Source organism: Heptranchias perlo, chromosome 8, assembly GCF_035084215.1.
Source record: "Heptranchias perlo isolate sHepPer1 chromosome 8, sHepPer1.hap1, whole genome shotgun sequence".
Classification (NCBI taxonomy): Eukaryota; Metazoa; Chordata; class Chondrichthyes; order Hexanchiformes; family Hexanchidae; genus Heptranchias; species Heptranchias perlo.
Genome location: NC_090332.1, coordinates 2,720,824 through 2,744,780, shown reverse-complemented (window position 1 = coordinate 2,744,780; position 23,957 = coordinate 2,720,824). Strand labels below are relative to the sequence as shown.

Here is a 23,957-nt window from a genome sequence, read left to right as displayed (position 1 = left end):
AACCAACATAATCAAGGCAGATTATCTGGACATTTATTTCATTGCTGTTTGTGGGACCTTGCTGTACGCAGATTGGCTGCTATGCTTCCCTACATTACAACAGTGACTTGGAAATATATCGCCGTTCCTTCATCATCGCTGGGTCAAAATCCTGGAACTCCCTTCCTAACAGCACTGTGGGAGAACCTTCACCACACGGACTGCAGCGGTTCAAGAAGGCGGCTCACCACCACCTTCTCAAGGGCAATTAGGGATGGGCAATAAATGCCGGCCTCGCCAGCGACGCCCACATCCCATGAGCGAATAAAAAAAGACTACACGTCAAAACATTAATCTGCTGTGAAGCGCTTTGGGACGTCCTGAGGATGTGAAAGGCGCTATATAAATGCACATTGTTTCTTTCCTCTCTTATTCCTCCCAGGCTCTGACATGCAATCTACCCCCTCACTGCACCAAGTGGCATCAACACTCGTTGCACCCTCTCCATTCATTCATTTCCAGATCCTCAAAAGCTGTAGTGCTCTTACCTTCCACTGGCCTCTCCTTCCTCCTACGATTAACAGGCTTTTAGAACCCACGCTGAGCTGTCAGCCATGGCTCACTGAGTAAGTGGTTGTGGGTTCAAGTCCCACTCCAGAGACTTGAGCACATAATCCAGGCTGACGCTCCAGTGCAGTACTGGGGGGAGTGCTGCACTGTCGGAGGTGCCGTCTTTCGGATGAGACGTTAAACCGACACCCCATCTGCCCTCTCAGGTGGACGTAAACGATCTCATGGCCACTATTTTGAAGAACAGGGGAGTTCTCCCTGGTGTCCTGGCCAATATTGATCCCTCAACCAACATGACTAAAAACAGATGATCTGGTCATTATCACATTGCTGTTTGTGGGATCTTGCTGTGCGCAAATTGGCTGCTGCGTTTCCTACATTAAAACATTGCCTTCACTTCAAAAGTACTTCATTGGCTGTAAAGCATTTTGGGACGTCCCGAGGTTGTGAAAGGCGCTATATAAATGCAAATCTTTTTTATTACTTCTTGAATGCTTCCATTTTCTTCCCAACCTTGGTGTGACTGGCACGAAAGGACCTTCACCAGATTTCTCAATTTTTTTTTTGTTGTTGAAAAAAATGATAATAACTGAATGAACCAAAATGCAAATGAGCATGTGATAGAATTTTATTAAAGAAATCTTGACACATTGTAGGACGAATCAGCCAAGCCGTGTACTAAGGCACTTTAGAAATGTGCGCAGTGATAAAAGCCAATAGTTAGCTTATAACATAATGTTGTCACATTAAATACCCATAAAAGAGAATAATGTACAATGTAGGAATTTTAAAAAGACACACAGACACAAATAACCTGGGTTGGCTGTACAAACATAAGGGGAACAAAGCATGGCATTTAAAACAGAAAGAGCGTTGGTTTTTTTTGGGAAAATATATATATTGCAACACTTTACAAAACACATGGACGGGTTGTAAAATTATCTGTGGATTCGTGACAGCTTACATTTTTCTAGTTATTTACAACCAGTACAATTTATAAATCAAATTTACATTCATCTGTTGTACATCAGTAGAGACCGTCCATGTACAAGACGGAGGACAACACAAAGTTAAAAGAACAATAAAAGGTTAGCAGCTGCCAGTGTTGGTTGTCGGTTGTGTGGGATGGGCTGGGTGATGCTGCTTTGCGTTCCTGGAACGTTTGATCAGACATCAACGTCCAGTCTCGTTGCCTCAAACACTGCCCAAGCGAAACCTTATAGAGATTTGGTTGGGTGGTCAAGACTTGCAGGGAAGGGGAGAATTGCTGACCCATTTATCTCGGAAAAAAAACTGGGATTTAATTTCATGCTTTGAAGATACTTTGTAAACTTGTGAGGATTAGTCCTCTCTCCCCAGTCACACTGCAGGAAACTGCTTTAAAACATTTCCAATATGCATTTTAAAGAATTAAAGTGAGGTTTTTGTTCTCTCTCTCATTAACTTTCTTTGTGTTTCAGACCCTGTTGTGTTAAGAGAGAGAAAGATCCTGTTAAAAAGGATGTGACAGGAGGTGTGACGCCTCTCCCCAAAGGGCAGGAGGATAATCAATAAATAAGAGGGGTCGAGTCTCTTCCTCCTCCATGTTCCCTAGTAGTCTGGTTACGAAAAGTATCAGGGGCCTGATGGGGGGGGGGGGGGGTGGGGGGGGGGAGGGGAGAGAAGGTCACAGTGTCCAGCGTTAGGAGGTTTTACTGGGGTTGGGCAAGTGTGACAGGTGTCTGAGGCAAATCGGAATAAGCAGCCCTCAATACAGCACAACACGGGACAGTTCATCTGGCAACATGCTGGGTTGGCGCACCATTGTATACCAACATCCACTTCTTAAAAGCTCGGTCACAGTTTAGGTGAAGACGTTAAATTCACAATCAGTTAGTGCACATTCAAAGACCTGTAGTCGTTTGCTTTTCTCTTCCCCTCTCCCCCCACCCCCCATTCACAAAAAAGTCATACCCCAATTCCAACAGTTGGTAACCAATGCCCCCCTCCTCCCCCACCCCGGTATCATGGTGTTTGCAACTTTCATGTCCCATTGCAACTGATTGAAATAAATGCTCTCCTGGGACGCTCTCCTGGGACACTCTCCTGGGACACTCTCCTGGGACACTCTCCTGGGACACTCTCCTGGGACACTCTCCAACCAACCCCTGTTAGTGCAGCTTATACCCTCTGACTATTCGACAGTCTACAGCCTGTCCCCTCCTTGCACCCATCCCCTTGGCTTGTCCTATAGAGATGATTGTACATTAAAAATGGCCGGCTGGCGCAATCCATTTGGAAAATTGGCCCTCGTCATTTCCATTTGCTTCCTTCAAGGCTGGAAACAAAAAATGCTGAAATGAAGCTCACAACCTGGTTTCAGTCAGATCTCTCACTTCTCTTCAATTTTGGTAACTTAAAAAAAAACTCCACACCACTAAAAATGTTGTTGAACAAAAGGGACAGTTGAGTCAATTGAATGGATGATGGGGCCACAGCATCTCCCCTCGACAACATGGTGCTGAGGCCAAGCCCAGCTCGACACTGCAATCAGACACTGAGTTCTGACTGTAGCATGCTGCCCTCCCCATCTGTCTTTCAGGTCGAGACCGTCCCCCACCTCCTGAAAAACCCGTAATTCGCAGGTGCTAATGTCTGCGGGCGACTTATGTAGACCTGGCCAAAAAATTGGCCAACACCCTGAAGATTGGACAGGAGGACATGGAGGGTGGGGAGAGAGGAGGGGGGATTCTCTCAGTGAGATGATTGTAAAACAGAAAAGGAAACACGTACATTTATAAAGCACCTCAAGACATCACATAGAGCCTCACCGTCAATTGGATAGCTAACACTCAGCCCCACACTTCCCCTCAAGTGAACAGCTCGGAGAGCCGGAGGGAGCTGTGGTGAAATCGGGGTTCGGGGCCAAGCGGGTAAAAAGTCAGGGGCCATTCTCTCTAACCCCCTTCACCCCACCCAGCTCCCCTCCATTGTCAGGCTGAGCTATCTCAGGAGGAGAGAGGTCCAATTGCAGAATTCCGTTCAACACGTGCCAGCAAATCTTTCTCTTCCCCTCTCCCCACGGGAAAGGTCCCATCCGTTCAGTTATTGATGACTGTCGTGGACCTGCTTCTCTGCAGCTCTCCTCCCACACAGTCCCCTCGCCCCCGCCTCTCCCCCAGTCTGCAAGCTCCTTGTGGCAAATTCACACGTCTAAAAATCACGCTCAGTCTCGAGGCAAACTTTTTTTTTAAAACACTTTGTCGAGAAACAGTAAAACAATATTTTCTTTTTGAGATAGATAGTGTCGACAAGAGCTGTGATTAGACACCCATTAAAAATATCACCGACCTATAAAATTAGCATCGGGGTAAGAGAGAGATCAGTAACAAGACATATGCTCAGGCTAAAGACTGTTTTGTTCAAATGTGTATTTTATGCAGAATATGAGCTGTGTACGGCTTTGAGCCATAATCAGGACAGCTTTCTGTGCAGAGTTGAACAGGTAATAGCAGCAGTTTGCCGTAGTTACATCAAGATACAAAGAAGCTGATTCCCTTTCCAGTCTGATTTTGCTCCCTCGAAGGGACGAAAGCTGAAACCGGTTAGTAAACGGCAGGAAACGATATCCACACCGCGATTTTCGACATGGCAGCAATGCACGACATTTGATTATTGGCGACCTGCCTGGTATCATGTCGACAGCAATAATTTAATGCAATTTGCTCTCTGGACTGGCTTTTAAAAGTGCCCTTAATTCTCTCTGGGTTCAGTTTTCCCCAATGCACTGCCATTACATTATTATGTTATTTTTCCTCCAGCCACAACAAAAAAAGCCAGCCTGCCTCCACTGAGAAAGAATCTTTTAAAAAAAATTACTTAGATATTAAAACTTCTCTTTTGTTTTTAAATCAAGCGGTGCCTTTTTTCTGTTGCTTGTGGTCAGTCGTCCGTTGAACCTCTGCTCCTGACAGGAAGGTGTACAGAACACATGTTAAGTCCAGAGTAGCCTTGGTAGCGATCGACAATGCACCATCTTCAAAGCCTCAATGATTGAGTCACTCGTGGAGCTTTCTGCTGCTTCGTTTATGGCCGGTGGAACCTAGAAGTGGGGGGGGAAACAGATTGAGATTTCATTAGCACCAACAGCAATAACAAACAACTCCCATTTATATACAGTGCCTTTAATGTCCCGAGGTGCTTCACAGGAGCGATTATCAGACAAACATTTGATACCAAGTCACATAAGGCAGACAGGTGGCCAAAATCTTGGTCAAAGATGTAGGTTTTAAGGAGCGACTTAAAGGAGGAGGGAGAGGTTGAGAGGCGGAGGGGTTTAGGGAGGGAATTCCAGAGCTTAGGGCCCAGGCAGCTGAAGGCACGGCCGCCAATGGTGGAGCGAAGAAGGGGCACCGCCATCTTCTCAGGGCAACTAGGGATGGGCAATAAATGCCGGCCTTGCCATTGACGCCAACATCCTGAGAACGAATAGGTAAAAAAACCTGGGGATTGAGCAGTGTGAGTGGGGGAGGGTGGAGAGGAATTGAGGGAACAATCCAATTATGGGCCATAAATTTTACTGTAAAGAATGAAATTACTTTGGGTGGCCCCCGTTTTCTCAGTAGAAGAAAGCAGCAGCAGTTTGGGAGTGAGCAAGCACTAACGCATTAATGCCTGAGTAATTTTGTTGCTGTTCTCAGTTTGATCACCCAGGAGGGTTCAAAGCCTGGCATTTGAAAGGTGACGAGATGAGGCAGTGCCTTGTGTGGGATGCCTGAAGTACCTGAAGCTGACTCATGTTCGAAAGCACTAGGGGGGGGGGGGTGATTGCTGTCTGAAATGGTGCAAATTCATCAGCTGCGTCACTCACAACAGTCGAGGGAGAGGTGTGGGAGGGCCTGATGTCATAATGCAGCATTAACAATAGAGAGGACAAGAACGCTGGTAAACAGTCTGTTGTGACAGAGGGTGAGGGGCGGGAGACAGACAGAGACAAAGAGTCAGACAGAGCAGGTGACAGACAGTGAGAGAGAGAGACAGTGAGAGAGAGAGGGAGAGACGGACAGAGACAGAGGGAGTGGGAGAGTCAGACAGAGGCAGAGAAAGTGAAGCAGTCAGAAAGACAGAAAGTAAAAAAGATAAAGAGAGGGAGTCAGACAGACAGTGAGAGAGAGAGAGAAAAAAAAAAGAGGAGGACAGCATAAGAGAAGGAGAAACAGGGGGAGAGCAAGAGACATGGAGACTGACAGACAGGGTCAGACAGAACACAAGTCCAGCGTACCTCGTTAAATGTCTGCTTTCTTCGTGGACTTCCATTTCTCGGCTTTTAAATTCGTTCAGCTCTTTGCGTATTGCAGCCTTCAGAATCATAGGGAGAGAGAGAGAGAGAGAGAGAGAGGCGTCATGTGACTGAACACAGCAGGCCAGGAATTTAACTGCATCCGATGACTGGCATCTCACTGAATGCTGAGTGTCCTTCAGCAGCAAGCTGCTCTCCTTCAAAACTGTTAGCATCACAAGCCCCGCAATCTGCAGAGACCCGTAACGTCCCTGCCCCCACCCCCCGCCTCCAAATGGAGACGACTGCTTTGAAATCATTCCCACAAAATGCCGTGTCATGTTTCTCTTTTAACAGCATGGGATCAGGTGGACAACATTAACTCCATTATTTTGTTTCTCTCTGCTGCCCCTGGCCATCACCGACAGACGGGGTCTTTCTGTGCAGTTGACGTGCAATGACGCTTGTGCTGAAGGACCAATAATCAAGTGAGAATCGTTGCACCGTTATCAATTGCCAGAAAATAAACCATAGTTACATTTCTGTCTCTGCCCCCCGCCTCCCACCATGAACACTTGCATTTATCCAGCACATTTCACAACCTCAGGACATCTCAAAGGGCTTTACAGCCAATGAAGTACTTTTCTGAAGTGTGGTCACTGTTGTAATGTAGGAAAAGCTGCAGCCAATTTGTGCACAGCAAGATCCCACAAACAGCAATGTGATAATGACCAGATCATCTGTTTTTAGTGATGATGGTTGAGGGATAAAATATTGGCCAGGACACCGGGGAGAACTGCCCCTGCTTTTCTTCGAAATAGACCCGTGGGATCTTTTTCATCTGAAAACGCTCTTTTGAAGCACCTTGGAACATTTTATTACGTTAAAGGCGCTATATAAATGCAAGTTGTTGTTGTACTGCAATGTTTCTGTTCAGCAAGGTCTAAACATTGTCAAATTCAAATAAATATCCATTTCTTTCAAGTCAAGATGGTACACCTGCAGCCTCAAAAAGACAAAGAATATAAAAATATCTGCTTCTGTGCACTTTGGACCATTTAAATACTGTAAGTTGTTTGTAATGCGTCACTATAGAGACTGGATACACCATGGGATCCATTTCCCACATGCACAGCTTTTACACTGGGGCACTGCAGGCTGATCCATCAAAGCAAGAGAGAGTCAGAGAGAGAAAGAAATAAGAAGCCGCAGAAAGGGAGAGACTCCACGAGAGAGAGAGAGAGTGAGAGACACACGCACACACACACAAAGTGAAAAGGGGTCACAGGAGAGAGGCAGATCCTCATTAAAAAGACACACACACACAGAGAGAGAGAGAGACTCAGAGAAAGATAAGTGGAGTGACTCAGGGGTGGGAGGGGAATGGGACTCAGAGAGAAAGACACAGAATGAGAGATTCAGAGACAGAAAGCAAGAGAAAGGGACTCAGAGAGAGAAAAAAAAAGAGGCACAGTGACTCACAGAAAATGAAAGAGAGGAGAGAAGCCAGACCTTGGCTTGAATGACACGAGGACTATTACAATTGGACCCATGTGCTGTTACTTGTCACATTCTGGCTCCAGTACTGCGTAAATGGGGCTTAGCAGAAAGTGTTTCAGGTAAAGCAGTGTCAGGCCAACCGCTCCACGTTCTCACCTTATCAGCAGGCGTTAAGCGAGTCCAGGGCTTGTCAGCACGCCGGTCGTAATCCTGGGCCTCCGTCACTTCCACGTACTCGTTAAAGCGCAGGATCCTTCGGGCTTGTAACTCTGCTACTGTTGGCCTCAGGCTGAGCTGCGAGGGGCAGAGGAGGAGGAGTTGACAGGTTATTAGCCAGGGGAAATCTGCAAGGCCCAGTCAATTAAATACTTCATAGGCTGCACCAAGAAGCTGGATTTCACTGAGGAGCACAGTGGGCATAGTGCTGGATGGGTGCCCGCCAGCACTGGCAGGATGGGCCGAATGGCCTCCTTCTGTGCTGTAAATTGCTAGGATTATCTGACTCAGCCGTGCTGTTACTCAGCAGGCAATCGGAGGATCACAGTAACACAGCATACTTTTTTGTACAACAATGTTTTTTTTCTGCTCGTGACCCCGATGAATGAGTCCTGTGAGCGACAGCGTCAGGTTAACAGTCACAGGGGTATAAAATCACATTGGGCAGGAGCGCAAAACGGGCGATGGCGAATCGGCAGCTCGGCCTGATTTTCTCTTCAGCTGACTCCCGTCGGAAACTGTAAACTGGGCGGGGCTGTAAAACGGGGGCTGCTTATCCACTATCGCCCGATTTGTGCGACGGTCCGAGATGAATTTATATCCCTTTTACAGTATCTAGAAGTGGACTGGAAGGACTTTTCAGCACAGTCTCAGCGGGTAGAGTGCGAGAGACTGAACCCACATTCAACTGGGAAGGTGCAAAGGTCCCACGTTCAGATTGGCCGATGTTAAAAAGAAAAGTCTGCTCTTCCGTATCCCTGCTCGGTAAAATATCTGAGATTTGAAAATCGGGAACTGGCTCCACCATAGAGACAGAGAATAAAATAAATTGCACTGTCATTTCTTCAGAGGCACAGGAGATAATGGTGCTCCTTTCTGGTGAGTCATGTTTTTTCCCCCACACACAGCATCCTCTTAAAGCCGCTAAGTAATTCCCATGTTCTAGGTGGGAAGGCAGCCTGGTTTTATGGACTCCCACAACCCACATGATGAGCAGGGGCCACCCACACCCACTGGACGTCGACCAGGAATTCGGAGCCGGAGCTCCCGTCTCCACTCGCCCGGACTGTCTGGGGCTCCCGTCTCCACTCGCCCGGACTGTCTGGGGCTCCCGTCTCCACTCGCCCGGACTGTCTGGATTGAGATTGGAACCCTGCACCGTCTGACTCGGAGGCTGGAATGCTCCCACTGAGCCAAAGGCTCGTGCTCCAGGTCTCAGATGAAGCTTTGAATTTCCTCGCGCTTCTCAAGAGTATTTTGATTCTACAGAAGATTAATTTGGGGAAAAAAAAGCTCCTACATTTGCTATTTAAAGGCTTTGCCCCAAGGGACCAACTCATCCCATAGCTCAGAGGCAGGGTCATTAAAGTGTGAACAGGGGTTTGTTGCAGAGATTGGGGTTAAATTGCTTCAAGTAATGACAAGTGAGGTTTACCTTGCGAGTCAGTCTCCTCCTGATCTCCAGTCTTTCCTCGTGCTCCTCCTCTTCATTTCTGTCTGTTTTTACAAAAACAGGAAGGGAGGGAGAGCGTCAGACACAATCTAAGGTTCTTGCAAACGCCACCACAGTCATTCAGCACGAGTTACACACTGAGGGAATTCCGCCTCCGGTGACTTTCATTCTGACAGCCCTCTGTGTTTTCTCTTTAAAGCAGTGCCTTGTGACGTATTAAGACACCTCCTACAACCACGTCATCGTGCGTTCCGACAGAGACCTGTTTGTACCTTCCTATTTCTGGCCCCACGTGGCCAGCGACTCACCGCGAGGCAGTGGGGGGGGGTGGGGGCTTCGAGGCTCGGATCTGGCGGGCAGCCATTGTACCGTTTGCGTGACTGAGATTCCCCCCACCCCCAACTCCGGCCCCAGCCCGCTCCCAACGCAAAGCGGGGAAACCGGGGAGGGGAGGTAGGAGTTCTCCTTTTAGAAACACACAGGGGCTTGACGTAGTATAGCGCCTTTAATGTAGTAAAACATCCCAAGGCACTTCACAGGAACGTAATCAGACAAAAACTGACACCGAGCCCACATAAAGAGATATTAGGACAGGTGATCAAAAGCTTGGTCAAAGAGGTAGGTTTTTAAGGAGTGTCTTAAAGGAGGAGGGAGAGGCGGAGAGGTTTAGGGAGGGAATTCCAGACCTTAGGGCCATTGGTGGTGTTGTTTATGAAGTGTTCTGATGCTCCCTCTACCACCACTTGTGGAATCAGAGGGTCTGCAACAGTGCAAGAAACAACAGAGACCCAGGGACGCTGAGATTGATTGGCCTGTATACCCCGAATTACTTTCTTGAGCTCACTGCTAGATCCTTGTTATTCTGCATATCACACAGTCTATTTTTTTGCCAGTGATAGATACCACAAGTCAAAGGATAACAGGATATTAATAGAAATACTATTACGATAATAATAATTCCCCTTCCCCCCCACCAAGGAAAATCTTTACACGACATGTTGCACATGGGGTTAATTCCCAGTGAATCTCCGATCATAGAATCATACAGCACAGGAGGAGGCCATTCGGCCCATCGTGCCTGTGCTGACCCTTTGAAAGAGCTATCCAATTAGTCCCACCCCCCCCTGCTCTTCCCCATAGCCCTGCTATTTTTCCCCCCTTCAAGTATTTATCCAATTCCCTTTTGAAAATTATTGAATCTGCTTCCACCGCCCTTTCAGGCAGTGAATTCCAGATCATAACAAGTCGCGTTTCAAAAAAATTCTCCTCATCTCCCCCCAGTTCTGTTGCCAATTATCTTAAATCTGTGCGGTCTCTGGTTACCGACCCTCCTGCCACTGGAAACAGTTTGTCCTTATTTACTCCATCAAAACCCCTCATGATTTTGAACACCTCTATCAAATCTCTTTGGCTCTAAGGAGAACAAACCCAGTTTCTCCAGTCTCTCCACACAACTGAAGTCCCTCATCCCTGGCACCATTCTAGTAAATCTGCAGAGTCAGGCCGGTGAACCTTGCCTCCAGCTCTGGATGATCTGTGAAATCTCCCCTGATACATCGGCAGGTGACATTATAATCTTTTGTATTACAATTAGGTGCTTAAATTTTATTTTACCGCCACGAACGAGCGGGTAGTTAATTCTATAAAGTGATGGAGAGCAGTGTGACCTCCCCACCCCACCGATCCTCACCTCCCACCCACCAGCCAGAAACCAAGGCTGGGGCTGGGAGGGTGGGGTGAGGGGAGCCGGAAGTGGAGCCGACTTTCCCGCGGCGGTGAAATAGTTACACTGAAAGTGTCAGTGTCTGCATGACGTCACGGGGAAGCCTCCATGACGTACTTGGAACGTGGGAACCCATTCTGGTCGCTCCCACGCACCGGGTGAGTGAGTGGGGGGAAAGCGGGGGCGGATTCCCCTCCCTATCTCCCCCCACCCCCCCCCCTCTCCTCCCACATGTGTCTGCACCCTGGCGCTCTGCGGCAGACAGGGGCACCTTGTTTAAACCTATTAATCCCAAGGCACCGCACCAGAGAAACTCAATTAACATTAAATTTAAGCATCATCTGCGCTGGGTCAGTCAGCTTCTCTTGATTTTAAATAATTTGCTCGCTCCTGCAGTAGTGAAATTATGCAGCATGTGTCATTTTTTTTAAAAAACGAGTATTCATTCTTCATAAACTTTACATTATAAAAAAAAGAGGTCTCTCCCCACCACAGCTTATAAAATGCACACAGAGTTATTTTAACCACAGAGCATCCGGAATGTTATTTATTTTTTGTGAATGTCTGAAATGACAAATCATTGCAGCCCGGACTCCAAACCCCCCCATTTATTCAGATTCAGACCCAGGCAACCTGCTCGAATACCTGGATGCAGAAATTCTGCTGCAGTTTTTGTTTACATTGCAATGGAACTGCCGTTGTGTGTTGTACAGAGGCACGGTGTGTGGGAGAGAGAGATACCCCGGCAGTCTGCACACACACATTAAATTCAGGACAAATTCACAGACACAGTTAAGAGATAAGAGCTTCGCAGATCTGATTTTACTTACATCTTAAGATGTTTCTCTGTTCCAGTTCTTCCAGTGATGGTCTTTGGCTCAGTCTCCTACCGAACACAATAACAATCGAATAGTGCACCATTTTTAAAAATAATAATTCCTTCTCTCTCTAAGTAAAACAAAAAGGCTGGTAGACGGGAAAACCGGCAGAGCACAAGTAATTGATGCTTTCGGCTGGTGAAATCTCCCGATCTCTTCTCACTTCTTGCAGCAGAGGGACCTGTGTGGCTGTCAGCTTGCAATGACTCACTGGCAGAACCTCCACTCGCTTTATATATGCTCTGGCTGACTGTTCCGGAAGAAGTGAGGGGAGGGGGGAGAGAGGGGGAGAGAGGGAGGAGTAAAGAGAAGTTCGTAGCTTCGTAACAAAAAGCTAGATCACATTATTCATCCACGTGCTTTTTTTTATTCTCGCTCTCCATCACTCTCGTACAGATTGGCATTTTTTGAAAATAAATAATATTGTCCTCCTTAGAGCAGGGAAGGTTGAGAGGAGATTGGACGGAAGTGTTCAAAATCATAAAGGGTTTAGATAAAGTAAATAAAGAGAAACTGTTCCCATTGGCGGAAGGGTCCAGAATCAGAGGACACAGATTTAAGGTGATCGGCAAAAGAACCAGAGGCGACATGAGGAAAAACTTTTTTACGCAGCGAGTTGTTATGATCTGGAATGCGCTGCCTGAAAGGGCGGTGGAAGCAGATTCAATTGTGGTTTTCAAAAAGGAATTGGATAAATATTTGAAGGGAAAAAATTTGCAGGGCTACGGGAAAAGAGCGGGGAGATGGGACTAACTGGATTGCTCTTACAAAGAGCCAGCATGGGCTCAATGGGCCGAATGGCCTCATTCTGAGCTGAAATGATTAACATAGCAACATAGGAACATAGGAACAGGAGTAGGCCATTCAGCCCCTCATGCCTGCTCTGCCATTTGATAAGATCATGGCTGATCTGTGATCTAACTCCATATACCTGCCTTTGACCCATATCCCTTAATACCTTTCTATGATGATAGAATTTGTTACACATTTAACCATCAGAGGGAGCTGATATTTTTCCAGAAATGCTTTATTACACCTGTCACACCGTGTACATGAGGGGACAGCAGCTGTCCCTACATCCCATGATGGGCACAAGCAACATCCAACCTTACTTAGCACTTACTTACAGTGCAGATAGGGCAAGTTGCAAAATCTTGCCCCATGTCTGACTGTATTTTTCGATCGTCGAAATGCAGGTCATGGGCTGCGGTTCTAAATCTACACACACACACAGCACAAAGTGCGTGTCACAGTCTATGATCACTGCCCGGTGCTGAACCGCACAGCCATGGGACGGAGAGGGTTGTCTCAAATGTCAACACACCAATATTGACAATACCATGTGCCTCCTCTCCAGCAGAAACCAAACTCCCCAATGCAAAAGTTGAAAATCCCAGTGTTTCCCCCAGAGTAAGGGCTGACAGGAATACAAAAGCAAAATACTGTGGATGCTGGAATTCTGATGAAAGGTCATCGACCGGAAACATTAACTCTGTTTCTCTCTCTCCACAGACGCTGCCTGACCTGCTGAGTGTTACCAGCATTTTCTGTTTTTATTTAAGGGTTCCCAGTGTCACGAGTTCCACTGAGTTGAACAGGCCTGTCCTACCCATGTGTGTAAGCAGTTAAAACAAAAGGCCAAGATAGTCCACTATTCGCAAAAAAAAACACAACCTGGGGGAAATGCCTGTTTTAGTCCAAAATATCAGAATCCCGGGAACGTGCAGCCTTTTAAAAAATTCATTCTCAGGATGTGGGAGTGTTGCTGGCAAGGTCGGCATTTGTTGTCCATCCCTAGTTGCCCTGAGGAGGTGGGCTTTCTTGTTGAACCACTGGTAGCTGTTTGATACAAACTGAGTGGCTTGCTGGGCCACTTCAGAGGGCAGTTAATGGTCACCCACATTGGTGTGGGACTGGAGTCATGTATCGGCCCAGACCGGGTAAGGACGGCACGTTTCCTTCCCTAAAGGACATCAGCGAACCCGTTGAGTTTTTATGACAATCCAACAGCTTCATGGTCACTTTTACTGAGACCAGACTTTTATTTCAACTGAACTCAAATTCCCAAACTACCACAGTGGGATTTGAACTCATGTTCTCTGGATGATTAGTTCAGGCCTCTGGGTTACTAGTCCGGTAATTTAACCACTACACTATCATACCCAGGAAATGTATAATATCTAAGAGTGTGATTTAGTTAGCAGCAATGAATAACAAAAAGCAGCCAATCAGGGAGCACCCTCTAATAACGATCCAGTTACAGTTTAAAAGCGTCTAATAGTTGTGAACAGGATGCTCATTTTTCACACGCAATTTAAAAAAAAATGGAAAGTCGGCAAATGAGCGGAAACAGGTTTAGCGACGAGGCTTTGCAAGTGCTGATGGCATCTGGATCACCCAAAGATCACCCGAAGATATACAACAGTGCCACGTGTGGCAATATGTAATTAATAGCATGAATTCTGCCTCAGATGTCATAGCTGGGAGTCAGGAAGAAGCTGTACAACTTAAAAAACACACACACACACACACACACACAGAGGTAAGGGACTAGCCCAGGATACACACAGATAGGAAGGAATGTAGTAGTTGTTAAAGAAATGTGCAAAACAAATTGCTGCACCAACACAGAGAATTGTTAATTAAGATTAAAATCAATTAATTATTATTGATGCATTTAAGGGGAAGCTAGATAAGTACATGAGGTAGATAGGCTGATAGGGTGAGATGAAATAGGGAGGGAGGAGGCTCGTGAGGAGCATAAACTCTGGCATAGACCAGCTGGGCCGAATGGCCTGTTCCTGTGCTGTAAATTCTATGAGTGAAAGTATCAGGGATTTGAAAATTATATTCTACATACAATAACGGGAGAGAGAATATACTACAGGAAGGAATTTTAATGGTCCAACTCACTACTGGGCTAGATTTTCCACCCATTCATTGTTAACGGTTAGAAAAGCCAGTCCATGGGTCATCACCAATGCTCATGCTTAAAGGAAAAATTGGTAGAGAGCAGGAGGGTAGATTGTGGGACCAGCAAAAGACCCCATGTCATTAAGCAACACACTCCTGGCCATGATAGATCTACACAAATCTGCCTCTGAAAGCAATGGGACCACCATGTCCAAAGCAACAGAGAACCCTGGCAGTCACAGGTCCATACAGGCTAGAATACATCTACAACCAAGATCACAGGAGAGAGCCAAGAGAAGAAGGTCCATTCAGCCCATCCATCCAGGGAAATGGCCTCCCTTGCCTGACCTGGGAGTCCACTCCAAGTGTTGAACATTCTTTATCTGAAGAAGAGTTTCCTGACATCGGTCCTAAATTTGTCTTTCACTGGTTTAGATTTGTTGCTCCATTTAGTAGTTCATCACACACAGGGGCAAACACATTGAACACGCTTTCCACTAGCGCTGCACAACTTAATGAAATTTGCTTTTGATATATCCTCCGGTACTTGGCATGCAGTTTAAGGGCAATGGTGACCTTCCCTGCCACTGCAGTGCAGATGGCAGACTGCAGATCTAACTGGACCATGTGGCACAGAATGCCCAGTGAGTCTAAGCCTCCTGATGCTCTACTGCTCCACCCAAGGCCAACTACATCCATTGCCTGGGGTGGAATGTGCTGTGAACTGTGCACCTGCTATCCCAACCTCCCCCTTCTCCCTTCTCCTCTGCACCACAGCTATACAAATATCAATGGCCAGTACACACATTGGGGGTCATTTTAACTCTTGGCGATAGTGTAAAATGGATGATATTGAATCGGCCGCCTGTTATACACTTGCCCTGGTTTTTCTTAAAGAAATAGTTGCCCGTTTTACACTTCCACCAAAAATTAAAATGACCCCCTGGCCTTGGGCAGAAAACTCCCCAGTACCATTCATCTCTCTCACTGAAATGGCAATAAATCAAAATCCATTACGTCTGTGGGGGAATGCATTGATGTGACATTTTGATTTTGTACAACAGCCATTCTTATGGCTTCTGTGAGTGAGATTGCTAATTTAGTGCCAACTAGTGCCAAATTCTGGGCAGATCTGTGCTGTAGATTCATGCCAACTGAATCGAGACTGCCCCTAGCTCATTCCAAATAGGACCATAACAGCCGATGGAGAGGAGAGGCTTTCATCCTATTTTGCCTTGTTGGATTTGAGCCCAAGTTCCACAGGTGAAAGGGAAATGTTCTGGCAACGTCAACCAGTCCCTTCCACTCTTCCCTGAAATGGAAACCTAGAACGTTTGGCTCTGTGGCCAGGGTCGGGAAAATAAATGGGAAACAATCTGCTCAGATTGACTAGTAATGTAACGGAGGATCATTTCTCCCCTAATCAGAAGTATTTTGAGTGTATCAGGAGTGTTGGGTGATCTGCTTGATAGCAAAACAGAGATCAGGATGGAGGTCACCGGCTTAAAGACCCACTCCCTTCACCACCGGCGCACTGTGGCTGCAGTGCGTACCATCCACAGGATGCACTGCAGCAACCCACCAAGGCTTCTTCGACAGCACCTCCCAAACCCACGACCTCTACCACCTAGAAGGACAAGGGCAGCAGGCACATGGGAACAACACCACCTGCACGTTCCCCTCCAAGTCACACACCATCCCGACTAGGAAATATATCGCCGTTCCTTCATCGTCACTGGGTCAAAATCCTGGAACTCCCTTCCTAACAGCACTGTGGGAGAACCGTCACCACACGGACTGCAGCGGTTCAAGAAGGCGGCTCACCACCACCTTCTCAAGGGCAATTAGGGATGGGCAATAAATGCCGGCCTCGCCAGCGACGCCCACATCCCACGAACGAATAAAAAAAAAGAGCAGCGGGAGGTTTACGGAAGGAATTCCAGAGCTTAGAGCCTAGACAGCTGAAGGCACGGCCGCCAATGGTGCGGCAAAGGAAATTAGGGATGCTCAAGAGTATACCTACCCCAAATTATACAATTATCTAACCCTATGGTTCGTTTTGCCCCTTCCCCCCACAAAATGTAGGTTTTGTGCTCTCCTGAAATTGAAGAGAGTTATGGATGGTCCCTAAAGTGACGGAATCAATGAATCATTGCTCCGCACTTACACAGCCCCTCACACCTTCTGCTGTCATGATTCAGTAAAAGCTGCAAAGGTCACTGTGTCGTTGGAATCCGAAGAAATGCAGGCTGAAGAACCAGTGGCAGTGACCTCATTGTTACACATTTGTCTAGAATTGACTGCAGTTGATTATAGATATTTCTACAGCCAGCAGTTAAATGGGCATGTAAAATATCAACTGAAGCGAGACAGGAAGAATGTCCCAAAATAATTCAAAGTTTTTTTAAAAATGTGTGACGGGATAAACCTTTCCCCACTTCCCTTCCCAGTTATTTTCTCCCAGAGCTACGCCCCTTGTGCATCACAGATGACCCCCTGCCACTTTCAACACCCTCTGAAGTTGGCCGCTAAAATCGGCATAAAGGCAACTTCTCTCTATCATAGTAGGAACAGCACAGGAGGAGGCCATTCAGCCCATCGTGCCTGTGCCGGCTCTTTGAAAGAGCTATCCAATTAGTCCCATTCCCCTGCTCTTTCCCCATAGCCCTGTAAATTTTTTCCCTTCAAGTATTTCTCCAATTCCCTTTTGAAAGTTATTATTGAATCTGCTTCCACCGCCCTTTCAGGCAGTGAATTCCAGATCAGAACAACTCACTGCTCAAAAAAATATTTCCTCATCTCCCCTCTGGCTCTTTTGCCGATCACCTTAAATCTGTGTCCTCTGGTTACCGACCCTCCTGCCATTGGAAACAGTTTCTACTTATGTCAAAACCATTCATAACCTTGAGCACCTCTATCAAACCTCCCTCTCTCTCTCCTTCCCTCCCTACGGGGAGATGCCCAGTGTCCTGTCACGGTAATAGAGTTGAGATTTGGAGCCTGGGCGAAACGTAGTGACACAAACTCATGTCCCGCCGCTGCCTCATGTCTTCCAATTTCTTTAGGGTCAGGGAAATTTCTGCCATTTCTCCAGTGGTTTCCAGCAATCTTCTGCCAATGTTAATGTGGGCGATCAGGGAACCCCCTTTGAAATCGCTATGTGGGACGTCCCAAGTAGTGATTTTCTCATGCTTCCAAGTGACAAATAGGAAAGATACAAAAATAGCTTCTAAAGGAGGCCAAATATAGAGCTTAACCAGAGCTCTGCACCCTCCAGGGGCACCAGTACCTAATTTAAGTGAACTCCTTTTTTACTGGGGCAGTGTAGTGGTTACCGTCCTGGCCTAATAACCCAGCGGTTGCGAGTTCAAATACCACCACGGCAAGTTGTGAAATTGAGTTGAACAATTCTGTAGCCTGGCACCGGATAAAATGACCATGAAAGCTGCTGGATTGTCATTAAAAACACAAGTGGTTCACTGACATCCTTCAGGGAAAGGAACTCGGTCTAGACTCCCGTCCTGTCCCACAGAACATGGTCAACTCTAAATGGCCTAGCAAGCAAATCAGTTTTAAAACAAAATCTAGGGATAGAATTTAAAAGCAGAGGGGTTATGTTAAACTTGTTTAGAACCTTGGTTAGACCACACTTGGAGTATTGTGCACAGCTCAGGTCTCCATTATTACAAAACGGATATAGAGGCACTGGAAAAGGCGCAAAAAGATTCAAAAGGATGATATCAGAACTGAGAGGTTATACCTATCAGGAAAGGCTGAACAGGCTGGGGCTCTTTTCTCTAGAAAAGAGAAGGTTGAGGGGTGACCTGATAGAGGGCTTTAAAATTATGAAGGGGTTTGATAGGGTGGATGTAGGGAAGATGTTTCCACTTGTGGGGGGATCCAAAAATAGGGGTCATAAATATAAGATAGTAATAAATCCAATCGGGAATTCAGGAGAAACTTCTTTCCCCAAAGATTGGTGAGAATGTGGAACTCGCTATCACATGGAGTGGTTGAGGCGAATAGCATAGATGCATTTAAGGGGAAGCTCGATAAATGAGGGAGAAAGGAGTAGATGGATATGCTGATAGGGTGAGATGAAGTAGGATCATAGAATCGTTATAGCACAGAAAGAGGCCATTCGGCCCATCGAGCCCATGCTGGCTCTTTGGGTGGGAGGAGGCTCGTGTGGAGCAGAAACACCGACCAGTTTGGCCGAAAGGCCTGTTTCTGTGTTGTAAATTCTATGTAATTCTAGTCATTTATCTCTGTTTGTGGGAGCTTGCAGTGCGTAAATTGGCTGCCATGTTTCCTACATTACAACAGTGACTACACTTCAAAAATACTTAATTGGCTGTAAAGCACTTTGGGACATCCTGAGGTTGTGAAAGGTGCTATATAAATGCAAGTCTTTCTTTCTTTATGTTACTGGAGAGAAGGTGCCAGCAGTTCCCCAGAGGGGAGGGGAGAATAAATAAGTTAGAGATCGTCGCGACTTCAGCCGGGTTGGTTGTAGAGCACGACAATTGGCTCGAGCATTCCTAAGTTAGGGAGGAGGGGAATTAACAAATCGGGCAGGGTTCCTGCTACTGATCGCCACCCAGCAACCCCTGCCTGAAGTACACCTGTGTGGACATCAAGTGAGGACAGGATTGGATTTGACTGTGATTCCTCTACAGTCGAATAGCCTACCGCCACTCACTGTTTGGACTCGCTCGTGAATAACATGGGTGATATGCTGGAGGGCAGCCAAGAAACCGAACCCCAGGAAGGAGTTCATGCTTTCGGGACAGGAGGAGGGGAGGGGAGAAATACTGATGGGAAGAGAAGCATAAAATGGAGAGCTGCTCTCGTGCACATCCTGCGTGACACAGACCGAGGCCTGAGAGTGGGTGCCATTTCTCCCATTCCTCTTGTCTGGGGGAGAAGGGGTGAACGCTGGAGTTCCGCTGAGGGAAAATAGAGGAGAAAAGATAAGGCCCTCAAAGAGGAAAGGGTGCAAGTCCTCAAAGGGTTAACAGGGAAATACTGTAATCAACAGCTCCTATACAGTAAGGGACCATCTCAAAATTATCATAAAAGGAATAACAGAGAAATTATATAGGGCTCTGGTGAGGCCACGCCTGGAGTACTGCGTACAGTTTTGGTCTCCTTATCTAAGGAAGGATGTTCTTGCCTTAGAGGCGGTGCAACAAAGGTTCACTAGATTGATTCCTGGGATGAGGGGGTTGTCCTTTGAGGAGAGATTGAGTAGAATGGGCCTCTACTCTCTGGAAATTAGAAGAATGAGAGGTGATCTCATTGAAACGTATAAAATTCTTAGAGGGCTTGACAGGGTAGATGCTGAGAGGCTGTTTCCCCTGGCTGGAGAGTCTAGAACTAGGGGACATAGTCTCAGGATAAGGGGTCGGCCATTTAGGACTGAGATGAGGAGGAATTTCTTCACTCAGAGGGTTGTGAATCTTTGGAATTCTCTACCCCAGAGGGCTGTGGATGCTCAGTCGTTGAATATGTTCAAGGCTGAGATCAATAGATTTTTGGACTCTAGGGAAATCAAGGGATATGGGGATCGGGCGGGAAAGTGGAGTTGAGGTCGAAGATCAGCCATGATCTGATTGAATGGCGGAGCAGGCTCGGGGGGCCGTATGGCCGACTCCTGCTCCTATTTCTTATGTTCTAATGAAATACAGTAATCAACAGCTCCTACTCAAAGGGACCATCTCAAAATTATCAACACACAACGATAAGGAGAGGACGGCTCAGTAACATTAACCAGTGAGCAGCTGAGCAGGACCTGATCCAAGGCCTGTGCTGAATTCAGGTGCTTTTACACCACACAAGGCTGCCTTTGTACTGAAGCTAGTTCATTAGGTTGGAGTTTGGAAGACTGAGGTCCACAAGTTCCCGTCTTGTGTTTACACCACTCACTAAATCCGGCTCCCTTATCTCGTAGACCCATGAAAACCTGGATCTCTGATTCTGCTGTCAGGATGAGGGGAGCCAGATTTAAGGGGTGTAAATGCCAGAAACCAGCTCGGCAACACCTGGTCTCCCAGAAGCCAACCTACACCGGCGGCAGATATGTGGTACTCTCTCCGCCAACAGCACCCCCGAGTGACCTGAAGTTCGGGGACCTGACGGGAGTCATAACCCCACAGAACTGAATGCAACAACAACAGCAACAACGTGCATTTATATAGTGCCTTTAACGTTGTAAAAGGCCCCAAGGCGCTTCACAGGAACGTAATGAGGCAAAAATTTGACACTGAGCCACATGAAGAGATATTAGGACAGGCGACAAACAGGTAGGTTTTAAGGAGCATCTTAAATGAGGAGAGGCGGAGAGGTTTAGGGAGGGAATTCCAGAGCTCAGGACCTATACGGCTGAAGGCACGGCCGCCAATGGTGGGGCGAAGGAAATCGGGGATACACAAGAGGCCAGAATTGGAGGAGCGCAGAGATCTCGGAGGGTTGTAGGGGCTGGAGGAGGTCACAGAGGTAGGGAGGGGCGAGGCCATGGAGGGATTTGAAAACAAGGATGAGAATTTTAAAATCGAGAGCCAATGTAGGTCAGCGAGCACAGGGGGTGATGGGTGAACGGGACTTGGTGGGAGTTAGGATACGGGCAGCAGAGCTTGGGGGGAGGATATGGTTGTTCTGGATGGATGGACGATGGGCTGAATGACATCCCCATCCACAAGTATCCTGTGATGCTGCGCATTCTATTAAATTGAAGGGACACAGCAAGGTTTTATGGTGTTTCGATCGATCAATGTGGCGGGTGTATAAATGGGGCTAAGGACTTTGGTTTCAGTGAAGTAGCCATGGCAGCTAGTCCCGCGCACCGTAAAAGCAGGAGAGGGACCCAAAAGCAGGATCCAAGAACTGACAGAGGCGCAAAAGTCGGAGAATCGTTAGCCGACCTCAGCCGGGTCAGCAGTGGGAGGGTCTACAACCAGTCTCAGTGCCCCTGGGCTGGGGAAAGGGAAAACCAGTCAGGCTTCCCGTGCCCGCCAAAAGTTTGATGGAAAGTGCCTGCGTGTGGGGGCAATCGGGTAAGGGCAGGACCCGGCCGGGCTGTGGTGCTGCCGCTTGTAGCTGAGCAGCCTGCTCATCCTCACGGTCAAGGCTCGCAAGCAATGGTGATGGGCGAGGTGCTGGGGGTTTGGGGAGGGGGACGCTTGGCAGCTGTACGGGGAGTCAAGAACTTCAGGACAAGGGCGGTAGAGGGGAATTTAAACAACCATGGTCACCCTCCGTGACACCATCATTTCAAAACTAAAGTACGGGGGTGGGGGGGTCATTTTAAGCTAACCCCTTCCCCCCAAAGCGGGAAACTGAAGGGATCGGATTGGTTGCCCATTTTACACCGCTGAAGTGAACAGAAAGTAAAATCGAGCAGGGTGTAAAATGGGTGGCTGATTTAATCCCGTCAGATTCCCGCTGGGGAGCGTGGGTTAAAATGAGCCCGCTACATCTTTGGGCGTAATGGGGAATGCGCTCTTTTTACCCTGTGGAAACAAATGCAAATTATAGATGGTCCCTAACACACTGCTCATTACAAGGTGCTTTATGCAGTATGTGTGTGTGTGTATCAGAGAGGGGAGGGCTGACTACTGACAGCTTCAAGTGCCACAACCTGTGATTACTGACAGGATTCCCATCACCAGAGAGAGAGAGAGAGAGAGAGAGAGAGAGCGAGAAGCAAAAGAGGAAAATCAGTTTTCAAAAGCTCTGCGTCTCACACCCGCCGCGGATCCCTCGTCGGCGCCCAACGATCGCGGCAGGCAGACGGTGTCTCCTGGTTTATTTTGCTTTGCCCGCAGTCATTCCCCATGTCTGCCCACCCTCCCTCTCCCCATCTCAGACACACCCACCCACTCACCAACGCCGTCTCCAGGCACCCACAGCACTTCAAGCCCACGGCGGCACTTGTTCAGAGACAGGTGGTAACCAGGCATCCATACACAAACCCTCACCCATTCGCTGCATCACTGCGATTGGCGGGGGGGGGGGTTTATAAAATAAACAAAGAGCTGGATTGGATCAGGAGGATAAAACTGCAAGACCCAACTTGCTGTTCCATTTTGATATATATTTTTTTATTTTGTATTTTTTTTGCTTTTAAATTTAAAAAAATGAAACAGAATTCAGACCATCTGAATCATCTGAATCAAAGTAAAGAGGGTGTGACGAGCTCGTCTGTGTAGATGGGCAACAGGAAGCCTGTTTGTAAAAGGATGTCAAGTGTTGGTGGATCATTCAGACAGAGTCATAATGTGAACCAGATCTGTTGCCGCTGTTTATTTAATTCTCTTTCACTTTCATGCGTATTAGCACAATAGAAAGCATTACGTTCGCCAGACGTCACTGAAACTATTACATCTTGGAGGCTAGAAATCACTTTCAACATTTGACACTTCAAAGGGCTATTGCACAAACACTTTCATTATTTGGGTAGCACTCTGGTTTCTGAGTCAGGAGGTCGTGGGGTTCAAGTTCCCACTCGAGAGGTTTGAGCGCATAACCTCGGCTGACACTCCCGGTGCAGTATCGAGGTAGTGCGATATTGTCAGCGGAGCCGTCTTTTGGGTGAGACGTTAAACCGAGGCCCCGTCTGCCCTCTCAGGTGATGTAAAAGATCCCACGGCACGATTTGAAGAAGAGCAGGGGAGTTCTCCCCGGTATCCTGGGGAATATTTATCCCTCAACCAATATCACCAGACAGATTGTCTATGGTTCTATTGGTTCTGTTGTCTGGCCAGTTATCTCATTGCTGTTTGTGGGATCTTGCTGTGCGCTAATTGACTGCCGTGTTTCCTACATTACAACAGTGACTACACTTTAAAAGTACTTCATTGGCTGTGAAGCACTTTGGGACGTCCTGCGGATGCAAAGGCTGCAACATCTTTTCTTCTGCTAATTATAAACAACAGCAATTTCTATACTTAGAACTTTTATTTCCCTTTGTTAATTTACTTTTGAGGGAAATGTGTGCATTTCTGATTTCTGTTTAACTCTCTTGCTTTCCTCAAGCAGCATGGACACCACCACAAGCAGTTACTGTCCTTCCCTAGTTGCCCTAAGTTGTGATTGGTTTCACAATTAGGCCACTTCAGTGTCAATCCTGTAGTGTGTGACTGGAGTCACGTGTAGGCCAGACCAGAGTGACAGGTTTCCTTCCCTGCATATTTTTCCTTTTCAAGCATTTATCCAATTCCCTTTTGAAAGTTATTTTTGAAACTGCTTCCACCGCCCTTTCAGGCAGTGAATTCCAGATCATAACTCGCTGCGTAAAAACAAATTCTCCTCATCTCCGCCTCTGGTTCTTTTGCCAATTATCTTTAATCTGTGTCCTCTGGTTACCGACCCTCCTGCCAGTGGAAACACTTTCTCCCTATCCACTCTATCCAAACCCTTCATAATTCTGAACATCTCTATTAAATATCCCCTTTACCTTCTTTGCAA

The 23,957-nt window shown here is 47.1% G+C and overlaps 1 protein-coding gene across 2 annotated transcripts in view; it reads right to left on the bottom strand.

The window, feature by feature from the left end:
• Positions 1–1,155: 1,155 nt before the first annotated feature.
• phactr2 (phosphatase and actin regulator 2) overlaps positions 1,156–23,957 on the bottom strand; it is a 108,806-nt gene continuing 86,004 nt past the window's right edge. For both annotated transcript variants that reach the window (XM_067988529.1, XM_067988530.1), the window contains 5 exons: positions 11,529–11,584; positions 8,958–9,019; positions 7,463–7,600; positions 5,810–5,886; positions 1,156–4,630 (listed from right to left, as the gene is read on the bottom strand). In XM_067988529.1, coding sequence (XP_067844630.1) covers positions 4,615–4,630; positions 5,810–5,886; positions 7,463–7,600; positions 8,958–9,019; positions 11,529–11,584 — 349 coding nt within the window. In that variant the 3' untranslated portion in view covers positions 1,156–4,614. The remainder of the gene's footprint in view (positions 4,631–5,809; positions 5,887–7,462; positions 7,601–8,957; positions 9,020–11,528; positions 11,585–23,957) is intronic.